General features: G+C 41.7%; 1 protein-coding gene across 1 annotated transcript in view; it reads right to left on the reverse strand.

Annotated features, from left to right (window-relative positions):
* Positions 1-9,174: 9,174 nt before the first annotated feature.
* The window catches only part of PPP1R14C (protein phosphatase 1 regulatory inhibitor subunit 14C), a 54,591-nt gene continuing 37,257 nt past the window's right edge, over positions 9,175-26,508 (reverse strand). Inside the window, exons 2-4 of the mRNA XM_063124559.1 lie at positions 18,694-18,777; positions 17,401-17,433; positions 9,175-10,410 (exon numbers count right to left, since the gene is read on the reverse strand). Coding sequence (XP_062980629.1) covers positions 10,336-10,410; positions 17,401-17,433; positions 18,694-18,777 — 192 coding nt within the window. The 3' untranslated portion in view covers positions 9,175-10,335. The remainder of the gene's footprint in view (positions 10,411-17,400; positions 17,434-18,693; positions 18,778-26,508) is intronic.

A 26,508-nucleotide genomic window follows, 5' to 3' on the forward strand; every position in this document is an offset into this window, starting at 1 on the left:
CAAAATGCAGTGGCCAGATTGATTCGGGAACCAGAAGATTCGACCATATAACACCTGCTCTGGTCCGTTTGCACTGGCTGCCTGTATGTTTCCGAGCCCAATTCAAGGTGCTGGTTTTGACCTATAAAGCCTTACACGGCTTGGGATCACAATACCTGATGGAACACCTCTCCCGACGTGAATATACCCGGTCACTATGTTCAATATCTAAGGTCCTCCTCCGGGTGCCTACTCCGAGAGAGGCTCGGAGTGTGGCAACGAGGGACAGGGCCTTTTCGGTGGTGGCCCCCAGACTAAGGAATGATCTCCCTGACGAGGCTCGCCTGGCACCAACGCTGCTATCTTTCCAGCGCCAGGTTAAGACTTTCCTCTTTGCCCAGGCATATGGCAGCACATCTTAATCACCCACGTTTAGTTTTTTTTAACGGTTTTTAATGCTTTATGTGTGTATGTTCTGTGTTTTAGAATTTTAAATTTTGTATACTCATTTTTATCTCAATTTTAGAATTTCTGTAAACCACCCAGAGAGACCTGGCTATGGGGGCAGTATATATGTGTAATAAATAAATAAATGTACATTTATTATAAATAAATAAATGTACAATTTCTTGTGTGTTTAATGAAGAGGCTGGCAGCTGTATGAGTGGTATTCCATTCGAGCCAATGTTTACAGCTTGCTTGGTTTTCATACAATTCCTATGCAAATAGTGTGTTTTAATGTCAGAAGGCTCACAAGTGAGAACACACTGCCATTTGCCTGTTAAAGAGTGGGAATGATGGGCATTGCAGTCCAACACATCTGAAGGGCATTAGGTTGGGAAAAGGCTGAGTTAGGCCAGGAGAAGAGGAGACGCTCTCCAAGAGAATTGTAAATGGAGAATTAACACATTTGTGTGGTATTTCAGACAAGAGTGATAAACTCAGAAAGACAACTTAGCATCTCATTGCAAGTTCAGACAATTTAAAATCCTTAGATGCATTCTTTTAAAGAATCCTTGCTGCAGTAAAGGTTAAACATATCAAGTTACCCAAGGACCAATTCTTACTTAACAATTTTGTTTTAAGATACTGATATTCGGCAGATACTTTGTCAAAGGCATGCACATTAAAAAATCTTTTATTTCCTATGTGCATCAGGTGTTACTTGTGCAGGTGCTTTGTGCTTAAAATTTCTGGATAGCAGGTACAAAATGTAAGTGAGAATCTGTATTACTGAAACTGTTTGATTAATATCTCTTGTAAATGTCTTTTAGAATTAAAAACTGGGTTCAAAACATCATTTTACAATTGATATAAATTCTGGCTTTAGAAGACTGAGGGAAGAGTCCCTACTGTAGTCTGGATTGGAGCCCTCAAATGCTTATGCATGTCTTTTTGCTTGCAAACCTGTTGACCCTGAAGGCTTAGGATTTACCAATCCCCGTTGCTTTAGAGGAGACTTCCAGGTGTTGTGCTTCAACTCCCATCATCCCAGTCAGTTTGCAAAGTGTGCTTTTTCTCATCTTGTTCTCATTTATCATGGCCAGCTTTGGCCATTGATCATATGGCAAATACAGAATTTGCAAGAGAGCTGCAATTCCTTTTCTTTCACATATCAGACATACTTTTTTAGGTTTCATCATGCATGGTGTGCCTGCTTCCTCTGAAGCTGTTCTTGCCCCTGCCCTGGCTTATTGAGCCAAGGACAGCAGGATGGATGGCAGCAAAGCAGTTGAATGTGAAAGCAACCTTCCCCAGCTGCTGCGATAAAACCATTATGCACTAGAATACAGGACTATGCTCAGGCCATGCTATCTGTGAGAATCTGCAAGAAAAATCATACCAAAAGCTCTTGCTGTTAGTTCTGCTCTTGCTGGCATTCATCAGGTTTCACCTTGACCTGTTCTTGCTTTTATCCCATGTTCCCATTCAGGTAACAGAACAGTTGTAGTAAGAACATGGCAACCCTTGAGCCAAAACACCTATCGTTTCCTAATAGCATTGCATCAACTCCCACATATCATACCATCGCCAAAAAGTGCAAGCAGCTCTCTCCCTTTCTGAGTGAGCGGCTGCTGCCTTTCAGCCCAAGTCCCTTCCTGTTTTGTTGACATTATACTGAAGTCACCAGCCTCTGGTTCAGTTTTCTAGTAACTGCCCAAGGCATTTTCCAGCTCTCTACTGCACGTGCATGTTGTTTTATTGCAAGCCCCTAACAAACATAAGCAAACACAGCAGCCGCCATGATGGAAGGGGGCTTGGTAGCATGTAAGCAATAAGGGAGAGCAAGTGGCCAAAGGCATCTGCCTCCATATCTGAAAACGTTGATGGCCACAATGGGTCATTATGTAAGCTTTAGTAAAAGCAGAATTTTATCTTATGTTTATATTTTATAGTTTTACTCTGTACAGCACCATGTACACTGATGGTGCTATATAAAATAATAATAATAATAATAATAATAATAATAATAATAATAATAATAATAAGGGTGTTCAAGAAAAATGCAAATATTCAAAAGCTGAAGCTTCTGTGAGCCACTTGGCTGCCCGCTTCTTTTGCACAGACTTTTTCTTCTCGCTTTTCTTTACTATGGATAAGAACGTTCTGCTTTTTATCATGCCTTGTTGTGAACCGCTCAAGCAATACTGTGTATGGAAAAGGGGTATACAAAAAGTGATTGATCAGATTGATATGTCCCACACTCAGCTACAGTCTCTCACTAATTCTTTCTTCTGCATCATCATTCTTCATCTCACAATTTCAAAGTAGCAAAAGTCAAAAATTGGGTATAGATCAAGTTAAGGCAAAATCTGACTTGGGAAGGCTTTTGTCTCAAAAGGCACTTTTATGAAATTGATTAAATAATTACAAAATTGCTGACTTGCAAAGTTCTAGGTGTAATATTTACTTTTATTTACAGTGTTTTTAAAGCCATAGAATGTGAATGGCGATTCATGTAATATACAGCTTTTTGTTTTTGGTACAACTGCTACTAAAATGTACACTATCATACAGGCGGCAGTGAAAACTAAGGTGTGAGATTCCAAAGATATTGAGGCTATTTTATTCCTGATGGAGCAGGGAAGGCAGAGAGATACAATTAATATAGCAAATATGGTTGCCTTGAGAAATAGTGTTCCTAAAGCCACTGTTTAAACAAGTTTACTTGTGGTGGTGGTGGTGTGTGTGTGGGGGGGGAGCATTATTCCCAGGAGGAAGGTTCTAGCTGAATAGCAGCAGCCGATATCAAAAGCCAACTAATCAAGTAAGGCTTCCTTGAGGCTGTGTTTCATTTTTTCCAAATCATTGCCAACTTTCCATTGTCTCATTCTAATTCACTCTTGACACATCAGCTTAATTACTCATGTTAACCATTCCCCACACACCTTCCCCTTCTTCCACAGTCAAGTAAAATAATCACATTTGGGGACAAAAGGTAAAAGTAATGGCTATAAAATGGGACTCCAACGAAGTCTCAGTAGTGATCCAGCCAACATGGCTGCCATTTTGCAGATATTTGTTAAACATATTGTGAAAATATCTTATATTATACTTGTGTTCAAAAATTCAATAATTTCATATTCACTGTTCAGGTGGGTAGCCGGCAGTTATAATTACCCCTCTCAAATTCCCCTAAACTTGGCTGGATTCTGCCGCACAGCACATTCTCCAATTACGTTCTTTGTCAAACTGTTCTTTGGCAAGGAGCATGATTGGGATGGGGAGAATGACACGTGATGCCCATGTATGCCCCCTCCACCCCATTAACCAGCTGTTTGGAAGGCTATAGGGAGTGCAGTCTACATAGGGAGGATGGTACAAGAAGAGGGGCTAATCCAACCTGTGAGCTGGGCCTGCTGATGAAATCAATCTATCATACAGAAGATAGAATTAAGGGCTTGGATCCAGAGATTACTTACTTGAGTGGAAAGGCATTTCAGCTTGTGTAAGGCAGCCTCACCGAATCCTCCCAATTTCTTTTCCCACTGCAATCCTCTGTGTCCTATCACACTTTAGTCCAGAGGTCCCATTAACCCTCAGAAGTAGCTTGAGGGGGGAGTATAGGGGGCTGTAGCAGGGCTGAGCCAGAAAAGCCCTGTTGTATGAGTGGAGTTCCACTTGTCTAGCTCTGGATCCAACCTAATTTCATCCTAGGCCTAATCTACACCAAGCAGGATATTGCACTATGAAAGTGGTATATAAAGGCAGGAGCCACACCAAGCAGGATATAGCACTATGAAAGCAGTATATGGTATGTGCCAGTGGGCCCCAACAGTTGCCAGTGCACTTCAATACCGCTATAAAGCAGTGGTGTGGCTCCTGCCTTTTATATACCTCTTTCATACCGTTTTCATAGTGCAATATTCTGCTTGGTGCAGATTAGGCCCTAGTCAACTAATTTATAGACTCAATACAGTCACCGGTTCACATGTCACGGTGGCAAAACATGGGTTAATTAATTTGTGGGGCCACGCAGAGTATGCAAACCATTTGTGGGGACATGCGGAGTGTGCAAGCCATTTCCAGTTTGACTAAACAACCAACAAACAACCACTGACAAGCAAGCAAGCAACCAACCAACAACAAACAACCACTGACTAACAGCAGTGACTCCTTTGCAGAGTTAGGACTAACCAGAAAGCCAGGGGGTCACCACACACACACACACACACACACACACACACAAAGCCACGGGGACCTCATAGAAGAAAAACGGCAAGGAACAACCAAAAAGACCTGTTTATCGGTTTATAGTGAAACTTTGTAGAAGGCAGCTTCCCATATGTTACAATCCAGATGTGGCACTAGATTGAGAGCAAGTCAAATTAGAATCTCTGTCACAAGCCTTTGAAGGAAACCCTTCTGTAGAAGCTCTCCCTACTTGAGGGCTATATTTTTAAGAAAATGTTGGTTAGATAGTAGCTGAAAGGAGAGATTAGCGAGTAGAGTTCAAACCTAACTGGATTTTATATACAACTGCATTTTTGCATGCAAAGTTTTGTAGATTTTTATGGGATGGTGCAGGAAAGAAGGACACATTAAAAGGCAGATAGAAGTGTGTTTTATCACCCTGACTATTATGCAACAACTTCACTTGTTTTATCACTCACAATATTATAAGTTAACTGCAAAATTGCTGCTGGAAGCAAAACTGCTCCCCTTTCCACCACCACCCCCGACCCCAGCCAAAGAGGCCCAAAGGTTTGCATTCAGAAACAGGTTTATTGTCTAACATACTGGTAAAGAAATTCACACAGGAGAGCAAAATCATTCCTTTGACTTAATCAGCCGCCAGTTGCAGCCTCGACTGGTGAACAAAGCAAATTGGTTAGAAAGATTAAGACAAAGAATGTACGCTTACATCTTCTTGCAAATTTTGAAGAGCAACTGTGAAGCAGAAAACAAGACATCCCTGTGGTTTAGTTCTGTTAGAGTCTTTACATCACTCTTCTACATTTACAAAGTTCACAGACTGGTCTCTTAGATACAGGCAATCAACTCATTTTCGATCAACTTTTTTGTAACAGTAGCAGATTTAGCCAAAATAAGGGGGGGGGCATATTAAGCCCTCTGCCTAGATGCAAGTCAATAGAACCAACTGATTCAAGCCTGACAGAGTACACTCGATAGAAAAAAGCTTGACATCTTAAGGGCTTTAGCACTATAAGCATTCACCGGTCCTGTAAACTGTTGATATGGAAACCAAAGTAAGTCTGTTGTAATTTTAAGACATGAATCTTGCAAGCTTATATAACTTTCTATTGGCTTTCCACCCAGTCTTCTATAGCATAGTTACAAACAGGAAGTGATAAAGAGCAGCATAAAACTTGACTTGAGCAGTTCTAAGTGTCTGCACTTCTGAGAAGGGCAAGGCTATTTACATGCCCTTCCCTTAATATGATTTAACATTTCCTATGCAGAAAAGTGTTTTATGGATCCTTGCTGAAATTGACACTTATTAATCCACGACATCTCATTGCTTATTGCTTAATACACATAACATACAGGTAGCAGTAAAATACAGCTCTTCTCCACACAGAATTAACCCAACACTTGTTAAAAAAAATTGTAAAGAGTTTTCACAGCATCTGCATAAACAGGAAGAGGTCTGAGTGTAATTTCATCCACATTCTGCTGCATGTTCAAACTTTCAAACAAACAGGGGCCAGAACAAACACAGGCTTCATGGGGTTGTATCTAATGGTGTCATTCTTCCAAAAGGAAGAAACTGCTGGAGGAATGGATTTCCCCCTCCCTGCTACAGCCACCTGTGCATGGCCCCAAATTTGTTCCAGAGGCCCACATACTGCCCCATAGCTGAAGCTCTCTGGGCGGTTTACAAAAGTTAAAAACAGTAAACATCAAAAATATACAAAAAAAAAATTTTAATTAACAAGCTCCCTACCTCGCTTCTCCGCCCGTGTTCTCCTTCCTCAGTTACTTCTTTTCAAAAGAGGAAGTACCCAGAGGCCCATTGAGTCCGCTGTTCTAATGGTGCTGCTTCTCCTGCACACAGCGGGAGAGGTGGTCAACAACTAAGGAGAAGGCTATCAATGGCTACTAGTCTAGATGGCTATGTGCCACCTCCTGTATCAGAGGCAGTAAACCTATGTACACCAGTTGCTGAGGAACATGGGTGGGAGGGTGCTTTGCACCATGTCCTGCTTGTGGTTCCCTGGTTGACCACTGTGTGAACAGAGTCCTGGACTAGATGGACCCTTGGTGTCATCCACCATGGCTCTTTTCATGTTCTTAATATTTAGATCTACTGGACAGGAAGAAATCTAACCTTTATGTGTATTAATACTTAAGACAACTTTCCCAACCTAGTGCCTTCCAGATGTGTTGCAATGCAAATGGCCAAGGTGGCTGGGAGTGGTGGAAGTTGAAGTCTAACAGATGTGGGCAGATGTGACATAAGACAATAATAGTGGAAGTTATAAGTTACTGAAAACTTATAACTTTGTAACCAATCACTTTGGTCCCACTCTAAAGCCCACCCATCTGGAAACAGTCCTACCATTCAGTACGTGGAGGTGTACCTGAAACCCTTCTGACTCCTCTTTAAAAGGAAACCCCAGAAATGTTTTCAGAGCTTATTCATTACTAGCCAAGATTAGGCTAAATGGCACTCCTATTTTCTGAAGACAAATGAAATTACACTGTGGACAAACATGACTCTGTTCGTGCCCATTTTCCCACCCTAAAAGGCCTAAGCTTGAAATCTGGTTCCTTGCTGTTTTAGTTAACAGTGTGCTATTGAAATGTCACTCCACTGCTAGAGAACACCCACACAGCGTGAAAGAGGTGAATCACAATGAGAGCTCAGCTCAATGGGTCCAACTCTCATCTTACAATATATCAGAAGTAATTCTGTTGGATCACTGAAGTTACACTGTCGCCCGAGGGAAGAACCCAGCCCCTTCAATCCCAGAAGTAAAACCAGCCAAGAAATGATTTAAAATTCAGTTCCGCTCTTAGATACTTTGTAAAGGGACAAAGGAATTTTCAGCATGCGTAATCCGTAGGAGTGCAAGCAACAACACTGCTTTACACTCACACATGAGACTGAAGGCAAAGGGAAACAGATACTCCTTTTTATGTCAGGGCTCCCAAGTTTGTAGGGTGGTGGGCGGTGGGAATCTTTGCTGAAAGCAGTTCCATGAAAGGATGCCATTTGCAGCAACTATTTTGCTGTGCAAGTCAGAGTGCAGAGCATAACTGAGTTAACCTGCAGGAAACTCATAGGATATCGCGTGTGACTTTTCAGTAAGTTTTGTGTTGCGCCACTGTAATTGGCAAAGCTGTTTGTTTTCTTGCCCTGCTAATTCTTAACAGGCGAGACGCACTTTCTAGTTATCTAGATACTAGGATGTTTGCTATACTTTCATGTGATGAACTTGACTTAGTGGGCTGCCTGACAGTCTGGCTTCCCCAAAGCCTTTAGACAAGCTAACTTAAGACATGTTGATCAGAAGCCCATCACCACGGCAACAATAGGCTAGCCAGCTTTCCCCCTTTCCATCCATTGCTTTTTGCCCTAAGAACATTTTTGAGTCACTCTAAAGCAGGGGATGGAAACATGCTAAATTTGACCCATTTAGTCAAATCTGCCTAATTTGCTCTAATTCGGCCATTGCTGCCGTCATCAAATTTGATTGGCTGGCATGGGCCGCATGTTGCCAACCCCTGCTGTGCTTTATTTTCCCTCAATTAATGGTCCAATTCCAATATTCTTTTAGTGAAATTCTCAAATTCAAACAGTGAGTAGATGTTGAAATGGAAGTGCCCCCCTCCTTTGCGGAAGGCTTCTAGGAAATGCATGGGGACTGAGACGGTACACATTAGGAAAAAAAGTTTAACATATTTTTATTCCCTTTTGGGGTTATTTCTAACCACAAATGTTATACGAAGTGTAATGGCATGTTACCTTTCAGAATATCTTGCCATCCAGATAGCAGTAGCTTTTTTCTGAATCTTCAAAATTAAAGTTTGAAGAAAAATGCCACATTTTCCAATGTTAAAAAGCAGTAAGGATGTGGCTATATTAGGCTTTAATGTAAAATTGCACTGCCTCATTTAAAGAATATTACAAGGGTCCAGACAATGCTTTCTTTCATTTGTAACTCTCCTGAGTTTTACCATCACTTGTTCCATCTTATTTCTTACCAAGAAAAAAAATATTAAGGAGGAAAAGATAGAATAGTTGCACAATGCCTTTTGAATGATAGTACTAGGAGCCCTACAATGGAAGTGTCCTCATATCCACCCTATGCACCTTTCTTGGGGACATTTTCTTTGAAATAATTCACCTTAAAATAAGTGTCATGATTCTTTCACTGGCATACTTAAACTGCAAGTTAACATTATGTTCAAGTAGTAGTTTGCTTAGATACACAAATTAAGTTGGCAATGATCCTGTTCAGATGACACACTAAGCCATGGTGGTTACTTTGAGCTAAACATTATGGCTTAGCGTGTCGTGTGAACCATGACTTAGCATATCAAGTGAACCATTCCTAACCATGGTGGCTACATAAATCACAGTTTAAACATGCAAACTAACCATTTGCTGCAAAAGTGCTCACATCCTAACCATGGTTTAGCGTGTTGTCTGAACAGCCCAATATAAGTCAACTTTCATTTCCAGTTTTCTGCAATAGTTAAAGTATACACAAAACGAATCCCCAATTTGTTGCATTTATTTGAGTAAATATCTGGTAAATAAAGTCATTGATAAAACATTACAAAATTAAATACATTTAAAAAAGCTTGCCAGTATACATAAAGTTCACAAACATGTATTTCTTCTTTTAAAAAATAAAATTATGTTCAGAGCACCCTTGATATAAAATGCCGGACTAGCATCTACCAGCAGATGGTAGCTTGTGAAACATTTTAGCGAAGAATGTTTTCCTGAAGTGTTAGGGATCCTGCTTTCACAACTATAAACCAGCCTCCCACACCCAACATGCCAGGTCTGATGCCCAACGGCCTAATATTCTTGTCATAATAATGCGAGCAACTGAGCCCAAACCGCACTGATTGGTTTCCCTTCCATTTGCCCTGCTGAGAGCCTCTCTGAAACAGTATTGAGACCTCTCTCATTGTCACATCCAACCCTTCAGCAGTAGGTCAATACAATGAGGTGAAGATGAGATGATCTGGCTAAGCATCAAAGTCAATAAAATAAGCTCAACGCCTACAAAATCAAGCCCTTGAAATTCCCTAGCTTGCTCATATGTTGCTTTGTGAGTGACGGCATTCGCCCCAATGCTTGAAATGCATTTAGAAACAGTAGCAGCATTCACTTTTTAACAAATTGCATCCCACCCCCTACCCTACCCCAACACCATGTCTGCTACAGATTCCATTTAAATAGTCACCTAGACCACATTTCCCTTCCACCCATGTGAAGCAATAGTAACTCACTCGGTAATATATGTAACATAAGCACAAGAACCTTAACATCCATGAGTCTGGTGTACAACTTAAGGAACAGTCCGACTGGTTGCAAAGGAACAGCCACCCCCTAGTAGTTCTATACAGAATTCATCAGGTAGGATTACTGCCTGGGACAGCTAGTGTCTTTCTAAATGTGGGGTTTCCCCACACGCTTTGATCATCCTCAGGTAGTAAAAGCAGCATCCATAATGTTGATATCCATGATAAAAAAATAATAATTGACACTTAAAAAAAAGCCTTAAAAACAGAGGTGGTCAAATTCATTAAAATGTCAGAACTCAACCAAAAAGTAAGAATAAATTGCTCATAAAGACCAAACTAGAAGTTGTTCTATTCAAAAGTCCCAGTTTAGTGTGGCCACATCTCTCAAGAGGGCTCAATTTTCAGTTATATACTCTTCTTTTGAGGAGGGCTCAGCTTCCTCATCCCTCTTATCCGAGTTAGCAGTTCTTTGATAAAATCCTAGAAAAAGAAAAAAGGGGGGAGGGGAAAGTGTGTCATTAGGAGTCATGACTGAGAATGCACAATCCCCACCCGCTATCCACACTTCATTCTTACGCATCAAATGTCAGCCATTCAACCATCTTGAAAAGCAAGACCCAATTAGAGGCTCTTTATTGAGTGCACGTCCTATCAAAACCCAATGACCCTGATGGAATGTAATGGCCAAGATTATATAGAAGTGGGAACCCACAAAACACTGTTAGTTTTACCCTACCCTGTGCCTGCTTACCCTACCCTGTGCCTGTTGGCATTCTCTTCCCCTCCTTATTGTTTTACTATGATTTTATTAGATTGTAAGCCTATGCGGCAGGGCCTTGCTATTTACTGTTTTACTCTGTACAGCACCATGTACATTGATGGTGCTATATAAATAAATAAATAAATAAATAAATATAATAATAATAATAATAATAATAATAATAATAATAATAATAATAATGCCTCTTCACACCCACCCACCCCACACTGCAATTGCCTTGGTTGTCCACCATACTGAAGGACAGATAGTCCCAAGCACCTTGGTAGCTGAAGGAGAGTGATTCCACTTAGACCCACTCCCCTCTTATCTGAAGTGATGGGGCAGGATTTGGCTAAGAGGTTCCTTTGGAATCCTTTCAGCAGGAAGAAAGAAGCCTCCATTCACTTCCAAAAGAGAGACAGATCTCACCATCTGGCTCTTTTGTGTCGGCTCAACACTATTCACCTTCTCTCTAGGAGAAACACCTGCAGAATGCCCTCTAGGTTTTCAACTATGGCAGAGGTGAGGAACGTGCAACACTCCAGCTATTTTAACCAGCAACTCCTATTAGCCCTGACCTTATGAAAAGGGAACTTCAGCAGGTGTCATTGTATGCATGCAGTACCTGGTGAAATTCCCTCTTCACCTCAACAGTTAAAGCTATATCTTAACCAGATACAAAAGGGGGCAGGGCTTCTGGAGCTTTAATTGTATGCATACAAATGACACTTGCTGAAATTCCCTTTTCTACACAACTGTTAAAGATACAGGAGCCCTGTCCTTTTTCATATGGACACCCTGCCCTAGTCAGCATAGCCAATGGTGAAAGATTATGGGATTTGCAGGCCAAAACATTTCAAGGGCCTCAAGTTGCCCACCCCTGGAATATAGGAATTGTGCATGTGGCACTCTGGCAAAGGACAGGTTTGGAGGGTGTGGGATTAATTTCAATGCCTCTGAATATTTTTCAGTAATGATACAAAGTCTCTGCCCAAAAAAAAGCCTCACATGCAGACACTGAGGTCCGCTAATACTAGAGCTGTGCACAAATGGTATCTTGAAATTCTCTATCCAATTTGTGGGAAGATGAACTGGTAGGGACAATTTCACTAAATTTCTCCAGGGAAAGGAGACATTCCCAAAAGTTTCTCACAGGTAAGGCTCACCATTGACAGAGGTTGTAACACAGCTTCTTTCATTTTACATAAAGGTTTTTTGGGGGGGGGTTGTGCTTTGACTGTAACAACAGCATTAACTGTTTAAGCAGGCTGGGGGCCCATTTTGCATCTAACACAATGCAGGGATGAGGAAGGCAACATTGTGCGTAGCTCCAGGGAAGAGGTGGAGCCAGCGCTGTGCCAAAATCTGTTCTCCAATTTCCCTAAACTTTTCTTCCCTTTGAAAGAGACTTCAGTTTTTCTGCTTCGTTCTTAGGGTGCTTTAGAATTTATTTTAGTGGTGTTATGTAATAATTGTGAGGTAGCCAGGGATGCTGCGTATATATTTTTTCTTTTTATTAGACATCTCTCCATTGCTTTGCAGCCTCCCAGGGTTCCCATGCTCCCTGATTTGAAAAAGCCCTTTGGGAGGAATTACCTCATAATGGCTGAGTTCAGGTGACACTAATCAATGGTTGTTTCCCATTCTGTTCCTATTACCCCCACGCCCAGTTGATGTCTTCCCCTGGGCATTAATTGAAGAATGGGAAGCAAACGGGCTACAGCCTGCTGGGGAGATGACTGTACAATGAAAAACAGGACGCTCATGCAAATTTCCTATGTAAGGTAAGCACAAGAAACCCAAACCCACGAGAATTTCTCCAAAATTTTCTTCACCATTGAATTTCTTTTTGAAAACAATTTCCCCCCTTATCAAACTGAATGAGAATGGTTGAAAAATTGTGGGAGAAATTTTCGGCACAGCACTACCTAATACAGAAGAAATTATTTTCTCCTCAGAGCTTTCTATAGACATCCAGTTTGAGGAATCCTATCCAACTCAACTTATTCATGCTGTGGAGATACATCTTGAAACACGTGCGCTGACATCTACAAGAGAAGCTTATGACCCCATTCTGGGCTCTATTTGAATAAATCAAAGGCTGCTACATGCATTTCCTGTTCAAACATTAATGGCACCTTCATCATTAAACACTATCTGCTCTGCTGTGAAGTTTCAGAGAGTTCTATTTCTAGCCTGATAGCTGGAAAAAGAACAGAGTGCTTATTAATAGTACAAGGCATTAGTCTTTTACAATACCCAAACATTGCCTAGAGGCTTGTAAAGCCAGGGGGCTTCTCTTTCTAGGCAATACGTTTATGTAGTTTCCATGCATCTCAGGAATTTCCACAGGGAGCTGCAACTAGGATGAACATTTGAAGGTATGTTAAACACTCTCAGCTGCATGCAAGTGACAAATAGCAGGTACAGTAGTACATAAAATTTAGAGTCTGACTCCCAATAGTCTATGGGCTATTTCACTCTGACTCACCCTGTTTCACCCACCCCCCCAAACACACTTGAAGGTTTTTTTTAATGTTGCCATTTGGAACAGGCACAAAAGCCTGGAAGTTCTGCTGCTCACAAATGGCTTACATAGTCTGCCTTCCCGCAGGTTGGTACTATGTGCCCAGAAAGTATTTTTAGCTGTTGGCATCCAACAACCCAGCTTGCTTTGGAGATAATGCAGCCCCACTCATTTCTTACAGAGAAGAGAGAGCACATGTGTGCATGTGTGTAAAAAAGCTTTAAATCCATGAGAACTTTATGCCACTATAGCAGCAGACAACCCAAGAGCACAGTACAAAAACTGGTGTGCCAAGTGACCGTTGCTTTAAAGCACACAGAAGACATCCAAATGCACTGTCCTGGGGCTATGAACAGCTGCACAAGGCACCTTCAAGTTACTAAACACAGGAAGCTGCCTTCTATCCAGTCAGACCATTGGCCCATCTAATACAATATTGTCTACTACACGGACAGGCAGCAGCTCTCCAGGGTTTCTGACAGGGATTTTTCACAGCTCTACTGGACAGGTCAGAGATTGAATGTGGGACCTTCTGCAAGCAAAGCACATGCTCTACCATGAAGCTACAGTCGTCATCCCCCCTCATATTTTAATTTTTCACTTCACACATATTGACCTTGTTATAATAAAGATAATAAGATTTCAAGTGGTAGACTTTATGGCAATGATTAACATAGAGTTGTCTTAAATGAGAAATATGAGAAATTCTATGGACCATCTACCGGAAGCCCCCTTCGCTCCTCTTATTAAGGATTGGTTATAGGCTGGGTAATATAGAGGTCTAATATTTGTATTTGGTAATTGCTACAGAGGGTTCACTCCACATGATTATTGTAGGAAGCCTATCAGTTTTCCCCTGGTGTTGCCTGCAGCAAACATATAATGTGTAGATGTTGGACAGATGAACACACACACACACACACACACACACACACACACACACACACACACATCATTATATACATTGCTGGAAACCCTAACCTAATCAGGTACCTCAGCCAACTACAGTGGTATTTAAAAGATGTGTGTATACTCGTGTAATGTCCACACATGTGTGCATATGCTGCAGGAAAACACCAGTGTTTCCCACAGCACTTGAGATATGTGAACGTGCCCAGAGTTAGCAAGGACTTGTCCATGAGCTTTGCATCGCAAATAAATTCCTGAGCGGCAGGATGCACCAGCTGCATCCAGAATGTCAGGCTTACTTCATAAACCACCAAAAGATAAAGCGGGAAATGGTTCTTCATGGAAAGAGCTTTGCTATCAGTGCAGGAAGGCCAGATAAGGATATTCAAAATAAATCACACCCTCATGAACAGAGCTTTTTCTATTGTGCCATGGCCAAGCCTGGCGTGTATAAAATCCTGAACATGTTTCACTGCAGAGGCTCAAGAGAGCTTCAGAAGTAGTTTTGCCAAATATTGCACGTAGATGTTTACAGGGTGTTGGCATGTGTAGAACTGGAATTTGTCATCCAACAGTGGCACGTCTCCTACCTATTATTATTATTATTTATTTATATAGCACCATCAATGTACATGGTGCTGTACAGAGTAAAACAGTAAATAGCGAGACCCTGCCGCATAGGCTTACATTCTAATAAAACCATAATAAAACAATAAGGAGGGGAAGAGAATGCAAACAGGCACAGGGTAGGGTAAACAGGCACTGGGTAGGGTAAAACTAACAGTATAAAGTCAGAACAAAATCAAGTTTTAAAAGCTTTAGGAAAAAGAAAAGTTTTTAGCTGAGCTTAAAAAGCTGCGGTTGAACTTGTAGTTCTCAAATGTTCTGGAAGAGCGTTCCAGGCGCAAGGGGCAGCAGAAGAAAATGAACGAAGCCGAGCAAGGGAAGTAGAGACCCTTGGGCAGGCGAGAAACATGGCATCAGAGGAGCGAAGAGCACGAGCGGGGCAATAGTGTGAGATGAGAGAGGAGAGATAGGAAGGAGCTAGACTATGAAAAGCTTTGTAGGTCAACAGGAGAAGTTTATATTGGATTCTGAAGTGAATTGGAAGCCAATGAAGAGATTTCAGAAGTGGAGTTACATGGTCAGAGCGGCGAGCCAGGAAGATGATCTTAGCGGCAGAGTGGTGAACAGAAACCAACGGACTGATGTGAGAAGAAGGAAGGCCAGTGAGAAGAAGGTTGCAGTAGTCCAACCGAGAAATAACCAATGCATGAACAAGAGTCTTGGCAGAAGAGACAGACAAAAATGATCGAATCCTGGCAATATTATACAGGAAAAAATGACAGGATTTAGCTACTGCCTCAGTATGAGGAATAAAGGAGAGCGAGGAATCAAATATAAAGCCAAGACTACGAGCTTCCTTGACTGGAGTAAGTGTAACATCATTGACAGTAAGAGAGAATGAGAGATGAGGAGAAGGTTTAGGAGGAAAAACAAGCAATTCAGTCTTTGCCATATTAAGTTTCAAACGACGATGAAGCAACCAAGCTGAGATATCTGAAAGACATGCCGAGATACGATCGTGAACATCAGGAGAAAGATCCGGAGATGAAAGATATAATTGTGTATCATCGGCGTACAGATGATATTGGAGGCCATGAGATTGAATAAGATTACCCAAGGGCAACATGTATAAAGAAAACAACAACGGGCCAAGCACCGAGCCTTGCGGAACCCCTACTGAAAGGGGAAAAGAAGAAGACGAGCTGCCATTAGCCAACACGCTGAAAGAGCGACCCGCTAGATAGGAGGCAAACCAGTTATAGACAGAGCCACAAAATCCAAGGTCATGAAGGGAATCTAAAAGAAGATCATGATCAACCGTGTCAAAGGCTGCAGTTAGATCAAGGAGAATAAGAACGGAATAAAGGCCTTTAGACTTGGCAGTAAGAAGATCATTGGTGATCTTAGTAAGGGCTGTTTCAGTGGAATGCAAAGGACGGAATCCAGACTGAAAAGGATCCAGAGCAGAGTTACTAGAGAGAAAATCAAGACAATGAGTTTGATTGTACAATAGTGTCTGCTGTACTTGCCTGCATCAGACGATTGGTAAGAAGCAGAGATCAGACGTTTTGTCAAGAGGCAAAGAGCAGGTGCATTAAACATGGCTGCACAAACTTTTAAAGGCAGGGTACTGTTACATGGATGCTTAAACTAGAAACACAGTACAATGACCTTTATTAATCTGGCTATCCTCTCTAATCAGAAGCATGGAAATAGAGCACTAACTTCTCCAGTGACTCAGTGTGCAAATAAACTATATGCCGCACACTGCATATTGCAAAAAACACACACACAAATCTATTTTCCCTGTACCTTGAAAAGCACTTTTTGAACTTCGTCTTTAGAGGGGCATGACAACCATCACACTGAAGTGGCACTTGGATTTCTTCATCATGCCACACTGCAAACCCCCTCTATACTCAAAGTTAACAAGCACACTTTTCTTCCGCCCAATGCGGAAGCAGCCTTCCAAGTATAATTTGGCATTTCAGTCATGACAGATCTACCATCTAACTCCTTCACCCACCTTTTTAGAATTCATTTTACCAATATTTTAAAAGCACAGTAGCACTTTATATTTTAACTTTTGAAATCTGCCGCACTACCAAGAATCCCACTGTTTGCAAAATGCAACCCCAAATATTCTACCTATTGTTAGTAGTAATAGCTAGACCTTAATATCAATGACAGAGGCAAGTCTGAAAACACGACACAAGCACTCCTGCAAGGCATCAGCATAGTATCAGACACCACTTCACATTAACACCAATTCGAGTTGTCTAAGTGAACTGCTTTGTTTGTTTTTAGTATTTAAAGTAGTCGTTTGCCAAGACGATGTTCCTTCTTGTTCCCAAACACTGACGTTTTCCCACTAAGCTGCATTTCTATTGATGTACAAATACTTACTTTTATTCTCCAACATGATCAAAGGTTTATTCCCTCCCAACCCAAAAATTAAAAAAACATGGGACCTTGAGTGAAAAACAGATGCTACAGTAGAATAATAGTTATTAGACTAACATGACTTAGATTTCTAATCGTATTAATGACAAAAACAAAAACAACATTCAAATATGCTAATATACATTATCTAAATTTCTGATTATGCAAGTATTTTAATTCCTACAGTACATTTCAATAAGTATGGCTGTGCTGTACACACTAGAATATGTCATGCTTTTAAAATTAAAATAGAAGAGTTGTTTACCTCTGTGGGTTTGTAGCAATCTACAAGCGCTTCCTAAAAGTAAGATGAAAAGAATATCAGTTGTTTATAAAAACAGCTTCTTTCCGAAGTGTCTTTTCTATCCCACTATTTCATAACGTATGGAAAATATGAACCAGGCTGCGCCCACAGATGAAACCTGCAATCAATATCTGGAGTTGTGGTACTTTACCCCACATTTTAAGGATAACATTCACTTGTGCTTTATGATCCGCACTGGCTGCCAGCTCATTTCTGGACCCAATTCAAAGTGCTGGTATCAACCTTACAAAGCTCTAAACTGCTTGGTTACCTGAAGGGTCATATACTTCCATAAGTATTTTGCTGGATCCTAAGATCATCTTCACTGGGTGCTCCCACCAAAGGAGAGGGCCTTTTTGGTGCTGGTATCCCGGTTGTGGAATGCCTCCCCAGAGAGGCTCACCTGCTGCCTACATTGTGGTCTTTTTGGTGCCAGGAGAAAACTTTTTTAAAAAATTCCCAGGTTTTTTTGCCCTCCAGTTTTAAAATTGTGTTTTTAGATCTTTGCACTGCTGCTGGCTTTTATCTTGGTTACTACTTTGATTTTATTCTCTTATGGTTTTTACATTGTGTTTAACTAAATTATTATATTTTATGGGTTTAAGATGCTGGATCAGACCAAGGGTCTATCTAGTACAGCATTCTCTGCACACAGTGGCCAACCAGCTGTTGCCCAGGAACCCACAAACAGTACACAGTACAACCCTCCCACCTATGTTCCCCAGCAACTGGTGTATACAGGCTTACTGCCTCTGATACTCAATACAATAATAATAATAATAATAATAATAATAATAATAATAATAATAATTTTATTTGTTACCCACCTCTCCCTCTGGATTATTTCACTATAGAAATGAAATGAAATGAATGAATAAATTCATAAAAATGATTCAAAGGCATAAGATGTGATTGAGGAGAATAGGAGCAATTCCTTCAATAGGGCTTCCTACCTCCCTAACAGATGGAAACAGGTAAATTGGCTCTGATACCCTCTAAGCAACCCATGTAGGCAAGCCCTTGGGCAAGCAGTGTATAATAGGAATGCTAATCCTCATGTCACCAATCCAAATTAAAGTCTGTAATAAACCTCAGCATTATTCTGTGTTGTACTGTTACTACACTGTACTAGTAATAGTCTGCTCGTTTATGCTCCAAACTGTATTAAAAATTGTTCTTAGTTTGCGAGCCAGACAGTGTAGTTTGAATTAGGTATCCTAACCACCCTCCCAGATTTCTCAAAAACAAACTTACTTGTAATTTGAGGGCTCTCTCCTCTTCATTAGCAGCATCAAGAAGATCATCAATGTCGATTTCTACATCCGGCATTTCTTCTTCCTGGAAAAGGAGAAAGTTGAATTTTTCAATTTCTTTTTAGCCGTGTTAAAGAAATAAATGGTAGTTCTCCCCCCCTCCCTCACCCACCCTGAACTTCACCTCTACCACCCATTGGTCCCGGTCCAGTGCAGATTTGTACTGTGTTGGCCAACCTTGTGTGTGGAGAAGAGCAGGTCCACACCCTACCTTTTCTCTTGCATACCCAATAAAATGTAATGTAGGACTGGGCAATCTGTTGCCCTTCAGATGTTTTAGCGTACAACTTCCATCAGCTCTAGCAACATACCTAATGGTGAAGGATCATGGGAGTTGTAGGCCAACACATCAGAAGGGCATCAGGCTGGGGAAGACTGCCATAATGGGAAAGGTGGGATATAAATACATAAATAAATATCTAAATAAGTAATTTAGGAGAGCTGGGTTTCGCTGAAGAACCGGAACATTAGTGAGAAAAGTGAACTTTTCAAATCTGTAGCATTACTTTGAGAGGGGTACAAACCCAATTCGTTTTCTCATCTTTTCTTTTCCCATTATAAACAAGAGAGATACTGTAAGCAGGAGAAACCTGGTGACAACAGAGCATGGGTTATTTGAGTTTTGTTTAACCCTCAAACAACCCCTGCTACTGTGTTTGGATGACACGACAAACCATGGCAACCCCTGGCTGAGGGGTTAAATATTCAAAATGGCTGCTGATGCATGTCACAACTCACTGTAGCTATAGTGGACTACAGTGTTCATGTGAACCCAGTCAGAATAAGCACTGGTAAACATCAACAAGGAATACACACATGCTTTGCATGGCCAAATTATTTTGTGATAAACATTTTGTGTAAAAGAGGTCATTAGTAAACATTTGATGCCTCCAAGGAAGCCAAATAAAAGCATACACAAGAGGCTGAGCCTAGAAAAACCATAAAGCAGTATTTCTAGATTTCCAACAAGCCTTTGTGTTTGTGTTTTGGGAAGTCATTATGTTTCTTTATGTCTGTATGTGCTTCAATGGATAGTCGGGCCTCCCCCAGGTACAAGAAAAACACATATAACGAGAAACCACCGTGTGTGAATTTTCCTTTGGGACTTTTTGCTGCAGTAGCAGCCAGCATTTTGAATATTTGAGCTGCAGTGGGGGTCTGGTGGAAAGCTGTAACTTGTGATTATGTGCAAACCCAGTGAGAATGGATTGTTGGGGTAGCTGAAAATCCACACAGAACCATGGCCTGTTTTATGGTCGGGGAAGGCTTGTCAAACACCCCAACAACCCACCGTCGCCGGTTTTGCACATAATGACACACTAAGATACGCCCCTGCTGCACTCAAATATTCAAAATGGTGGCAGGGAAATTAATCTATGGTGGCTTCTTGTTACATGTGAACCAGGTCAACGAGAACCAACCATTAGATTGGGGGATCTCTTCACACCACCAGATGCATCCATAGCTTTTACCTTAAGAGGAGACTGAGGCTATTACCATTGGCTTGAAAACATTTGTTTATTTATTACATTTCATACTGCCGAATAGTCAAATGTTGTTATTTGCCTATGAGTCACTCTTAGGTACAACCCAGCTGCTTCCACAAAGCAAACTCCATTTAATTTACTCATTCATAAGCCAAATTTCTATATATTCAATGGAAATGGATAGAAACTCTGCAGCAATACTGCTTAGTGCATTATATCCTTCGCTTGCAAAGCAATATATGTACTGTAGAACATAATGCCCCTAACATTTGTTTCTCATAAGTTAAAAAAGAGATCGACTAGCATCTTGTCTTCTGATACAGTAAAAAAATGGAGCCATTAATTCTCATAAGTTAAAAAAGAGATCGACTAGCGTCTTGTCTTCTGATACAGTAAAAAAAATGGAGCCATTAACCCTGTAACACCCACAGCCCCACTCCCCATCCTGCAAAAAAGCTCATTGAAAGGAGTTGATCCCCTCGCAACATCCAATTGTGAGATTCTGCTTGAAGGCCAGTTTAGGTTGCTTAATATTTGATGAGAAGATGTCACTAATTATAATTCTCACTGTGTCATTCTCTCAATTTCGGACATGTCCAAAAAGGACACAGAAGGAGAGAGAAGAGTTTGTTTCAATTTTTTTAGCCCTTTTGACATTACTGTTTCCCAGAACTACCATGAGTTCCATCCACCCCTCTTGCAATCTGTTCATTGATTCCAGTTCCGCTCTATGGGGAACTGTTCTTCTTGGGCTACAACAGTCTGGACTCTCCTTCAATTTCCCAGGTGACAGAAAACATTCTGAGCCCAAGGGTCAGAAACATTTACAGTTTGTTTTCACTGAAGCTCAGGTAATTTGCTTCAAACACAACCCAGTTCAATTTACAACACAACACAGAGTTTAAGCTAAGCATGGTGAAGTTCATAGGGGTTGTTTAGAAACAGACAAAAAGGTTTGCATAGACAAAAAATAATCAGTTCTGGATAACCTTTAGGATCCACTGAATCAATAATTTCAATTGTGCATGGGCTCTCAGGGTAGTATTCAATGTTTGTCCTACATAGAGTAAACCCACTGAAATAAATTAGTCACAATTACCTTGTCCCATTCACACTCTATGAAGGACTAACATTGGATACTATGCTCAGCAAGCAACTATGTTTTAAGGGCCAGGGGGATCTCTGACGTTGGCTACAACAACTTCCATACTATCTATGAAAGCATCTAATAATACGTTGTGTCTGTTGCATCTTGACCTTTGGATCAAACCTCACTTTCCTTATAGGGCTGCCTACAGAATCTCAAAACTTGCCAGAGTGAAGATGGACAAATGCCACACTCTCAGACTTGCCTCTGATTGTGGAATGATGGAGAAACCACAGACAAGAGCACCTGTGCCTAGGAAAGAGATCACTGCATCTCTGGTCAGAGGAGCTGAAGTAAGATGAGCTTAGAATCAACAACCACTGCCTCCATCTGCAGGGTAAGAGGGAGATCCAGCTCATTCTATGAACTGGGCTATGAAGATAAACTTTGGGACTGTACTCATGTGTTGTGCACTTCTGCATTATAGTCTATCCACAAAAGTCCTTCATCTAAGTTGTACTTTACCATGTTTTGGGATTCCCATTTCATGTTCCATTTGCATTGTCGACTTTTATAAACACCTTCCAATAAGAGACTGTTTAGAGTAGACCCATTGAAATCAATGGGACTGAGGATAGTCAGGACTAAAATCAGTCCCATTGATTTCAATAGGTCTACTTTAAGTATGACCACATCTTGATCCAACCCATAGTAGATTATAATGTTTTTGCATATTGCATATTTGGAGATACACAACCAACAGAATGCAGTGTTAGTTACCAATCATGTTGAATTGAAATTGCCATATAATATTAAAATAGGAATGGCTTATCAAAATAATGATTTACCCATGGCAGTATTCATATTTAGTCTGTTTTAACCTGGGCTATGGGTCTCAATTTCCATTTCACATAACGAAAGAAGAGCAGTTTCTCTGTGACCATTTAGAAAGCCTTCTTCTTCTTCTTCTTCTTCTTCTTCTTCTTCTTCTTCTTCTTCTTCTTCTTCTTCTTCTTCATGATATCCAGGCACAAATATAGACATTTGTTTAACAAAGAAAGGTCTCTTCTGTTTACCACTGTGCTTTGATTATTCAACTGACTGAAAGTAAATATCTTCCTTCACAATGGCCAATTAGCTTTCCACAGACTGCTTTAGGGCAAGAAGTCATGTTTGATCCATTTGCTGAATGTTAATGATTCTCTTCTTGGCAAAGCTTAATACATGAAGTTCAAGATAAGCCTATTTTAATTTAATGAATTTACCCAAAAATAAAGCATGCACAAGTGACAGTGGTGGCACTGATTACTGTTATATCTACCAAGCCAGCCTATAATGGAAAAGTGATCTGTATGTCCAGGCAAGCCAGCTCAGGTCAACAAAAAGAGATCTGTTTGAGATTCCAAGTGTAAAATTATGGGTCAAGACAAACTTTCACTTCCATCCGCTTCGAAGGATGGTGCTTCCCCATCTGCTGCTTGCTGCCTATAAGAGATTATACATACAGGTTTGGAGGGGCCCCCCCAAATTAGATAAAGTTCTACTCTAACAATGGGATTTTGCTGGTCCCTTCCTACTGCAGCCCCTCACACCTCCCAAAAAAATTATTCCCCAAGGGCTGGAGACCTTCCAGAACTGCTTGTGATAAGTCAGACAGGCTGCATCTAGGGGAAATCATTTGAAAATAGTAATTCCTGTGTGGTACAAGCAGAAGTGCCTTCCGTTCACCCAAGAGGATCTTTAGACCCAAAACTGAATAAAAAAGGTCTTCCCATCCCAATCCAGAGCAATCCAATTCAGGCCACTTGCTGTTTCTGTACCCCTCCCTGGACACTCTTATGAACCAGTGCTTAAATCCTGCATACACTCCTATTCAATCCCTGCCCCCGCTTTATTTTGGCCACTTCAATCTACCTCAGTTGTAAAATCCCCATGCTCCTTCCTCAGTGTCAGAGTTGAAGAGGTAGGTGGCATCAACCTGGCGCTGTGACGACAGCCCCAACATTTTCTGCACTAGCTTATTTAATAGGCAAAGTATTTAGCTTACTCACACACACACTATTCAAACTGAGAGTGCTTTTCTTCTGTCTGCCTCTAACAAAATTAGACATAAAGTCTTCAACTAGGATAAGGTTGGGTTTATTTTAATGATTTATTGGTATAAATCATACCAGTGAAATCCAACAACACCATGCAAGCTGGTACTCCATCTGCCTAAATCGCTAGACTGCGGTTTTAATGGCTTATTAAAAGCTCCCCAACTCCTGCCCCCAACCATAGCTGGTATTGCTTGGATACAACTCACAATCAATCAATTTGGGCTGACAGGATCTTGGACAACATTTCCAACTGGGCCACAAGAGCAACAGAAAGCAAGCTGAGCCATTGTTCACAGACCCTAAAGTGGTTAGGTTTTCATCAATAGGCGCAAAGATTTAAGACAGCATCACCTAGCACAAGAAATAGAGGGCCCTTTAAAGTTAAAATAAAACCATTTACTCAGCCTTGAGCAAAACAGAGGGAGTCAACTAACAAGGCCATATTTTTTGCTGAAATAAGCCTTAACAGCTACTCTCCGGAAAAGTGGTTTGCCAGGCAGGCGGGCAGCATATAGGTGTTTGCCATCAAGGGCCAACTAAGAACAAATCAGAAGGAAAGAGTGTAGAAAGAACTAGTGCATGGAGTACTAGCACAAGCATAGCTCCTACATTAGCTGAAAAGAGGGCAACGGAGCCACTATGGGCAAGCTTTATGGCAGTGTTCCTCCTGTGCCGTTAAGAGCATACGAAGTGCCATGATGGATCAGACCAAGGGCCCATCTAGCCCAGTACTCTGTTCACACAGTGGCCACCCAGCCATTGGCCAGGGACCAACAAGGCAGGACATGGTGCAACAGCACCCTCCCACCCATGTTCCCCAGCAACTGGGGCACACAGGCTTACTGCATTCGAGTACTGGAGAATGAGATAGCACACAACCATCAGGGCTAGTAGCCATTGATAGCCTTTGCCTCCAGGAATTTATCCAACCCCCTTTTAAAGCCATCCAAATCAGTGGCCATCACCTCATCTTGTGGTAAAGAAGATGAGTCGTTCTTTCAGAGTCTTCCTGAGGAAGTATAAAGATTAATTCCTTTCCTCAAAGTGAACAGAACAAAAGATTTTTCTTTTCTGCTTCACTGAATGCATCCCTCATAGGCAGAATAAGGCTGCTCACTTCTCTCTCTCTCTCTCTCTCACTCTCACTCACACACAGCAACAGCAGCAGTCTTTTGATGCCATTGCATCTTTGCCTTTTCCCCTCGAATGAAGGCAAGGAAAGTGATGCAAGAAGCAGCACTGTAATCTCCCCACTACCCCACAATCTGCCTGCCAATGGGAAATTTCTGCAAGCAGCAGCTGTGTTCTCACACACACACCACACACCCCTTGCCAATGGGGTTGTATCTATAAACCTGGTATCCACATACCACACGTAAGTTGACTCCTGACGAATTTCGGCGTTTTCATACATGAGCCTTAAGTCCCCTCTGTGCACCTCTGTGTGAATGTTAGATCTTTGCTAACCCACGAGTGAGGTATTCGCAGTGCAAATGAACATCCCAACCAATGTTGCCCTGTGGAACAATTATTTCACCCTGATGGCGTAACGTAAAGTTTAGCACTTTGATAATTACCCAGGTTTTTTCCCTTCCCCCCCCCCTTTTAAACATTACAGAATAATAAATCTTTGTTGAGAGGATTTCAAGGCTTGTTTTTGTCTTTCTGGTTTGTCTTTCTCCAGCTGACACTCGGCTCCATGCTGTAAAACAAAGGACTATGGTTGACTAGGCAGATATCTAATGGCGATTCCCCGAAAAACCTAAAAATTCTGAAGGGTCTATGTATAGAAACCAATAGAAATAGAACCAATAAAGAAATGGTATGTATATAGAGAAAGCCTGAATAGCCATGTCTCCACCCCCGTCCATCTGTAGCATATATTTAAGTGTGTGCCCCAGGTCACTTATTGGGGAGTAATTACCCCTTACCATGTGTAGCTTCCCTGCCGTATTCCATACCCAAGTCGCATCAGTGCCGCAAGCCCTCAGCCCCCCACATTTGCTCTCCTCCCCGTTATCTGCACAGCAAGGAGCGTAAGTGTGGGGTTTTTAGGAAGGAGCCCACGCACAACAGCTCATGATTGCACAGGCGAGGGGGAACTTCCCCCATTGTTCCCCTCCTCCTCCCCCTGCCCAAAAACAAAGGAGGAAAGTTGGTCTCCTTTGGTTGCTGTTGTTGATTTTTGGTTAACACGCAGAGGTGTGTAGGTGGTGCAGCCGCTGGGTGGCTCACTTGGGTGCTATTTTGTTTTTATTCTTTCTTTAACTGCACTTCTCTGCTGGCCCAGGGAGGCATGTAGGCGGTGCAGCGGCCAGGTAGCTTGCTTGGTGGCCACCTCGCTGTGCTCAGCTCCAGGTTGTTGTTAACTTTTGTTTAATTGTACTGGCCTTCAGAGGCATGGAGGCGGTGCAGCGGCCATTCAGCTCGCTGAACCGCACCGTACCCGTCCTAGCCGGGCGACTAATCAGGGGTCGCCATCTGCTGGGGCACAGCTCCGAAGCAAGGCGACAGATGGCAGATGCTGTGGTCGCCTTGCTCCAAGAGAAAAAAAAGTCACGGTAAGTGACCAACTTTTTAAAACCAGAGCTTCAGGATCTTGTCCCTGGATGGCTTTGCGATGGTGGCTGAGTCATATAGATGACCTGCCGCCACTGCGGATCCACCCCTGGGCAAACCCCTCATCAAAATGTACCCCCAGTGGAAGAAGTCCTCTTTTTCACTCAGAGTAGGACAAAGTAGTTGAACATGTCAATTAGTGACACTGAATACACATTTAAACAGGTGCTACAGATGGAGAAGTCACAGTTGCTCCAGCTTAAAAAGTTTATGTGCAGGCTCTAGGCTTCAGGGCCCTCTGGCAAGACTCCCTCAGTGGGTCTCTTCTAAAAATGAGGAATGGAGGGCTTCCCAAAGTGCACCAACGAAAGGCAAGCAGGCAGATGAGTGAGTGGCACTGCTGTTTTCTACCACTGCCCAATCACCTGCTCTCTTTATCTCAGAAGAAGGGGCATAGTTGACATTTGCCCTCCCCGTCTTCAGACGAGGGCAAAGAGGTGGGGGGCAGTGGTAGTGAAAAGGAG

The sequence above is a fragment of the Elgaria multicarinata genome, chromosome 4, assembly GCF_023053635.1.
Source record: "Elgaria multicarinata webbii isolate HBS135686 ecotype San Diego chromosome 4, rElgMul1.1.pri, whole genome shotgun sequence".
Lineage (NCBI taxonomy): Eukaryota > Metazoa > Chordata > Lepidosauria > Squamata > Anguidae > Elgaria > Elgaria multicarinata.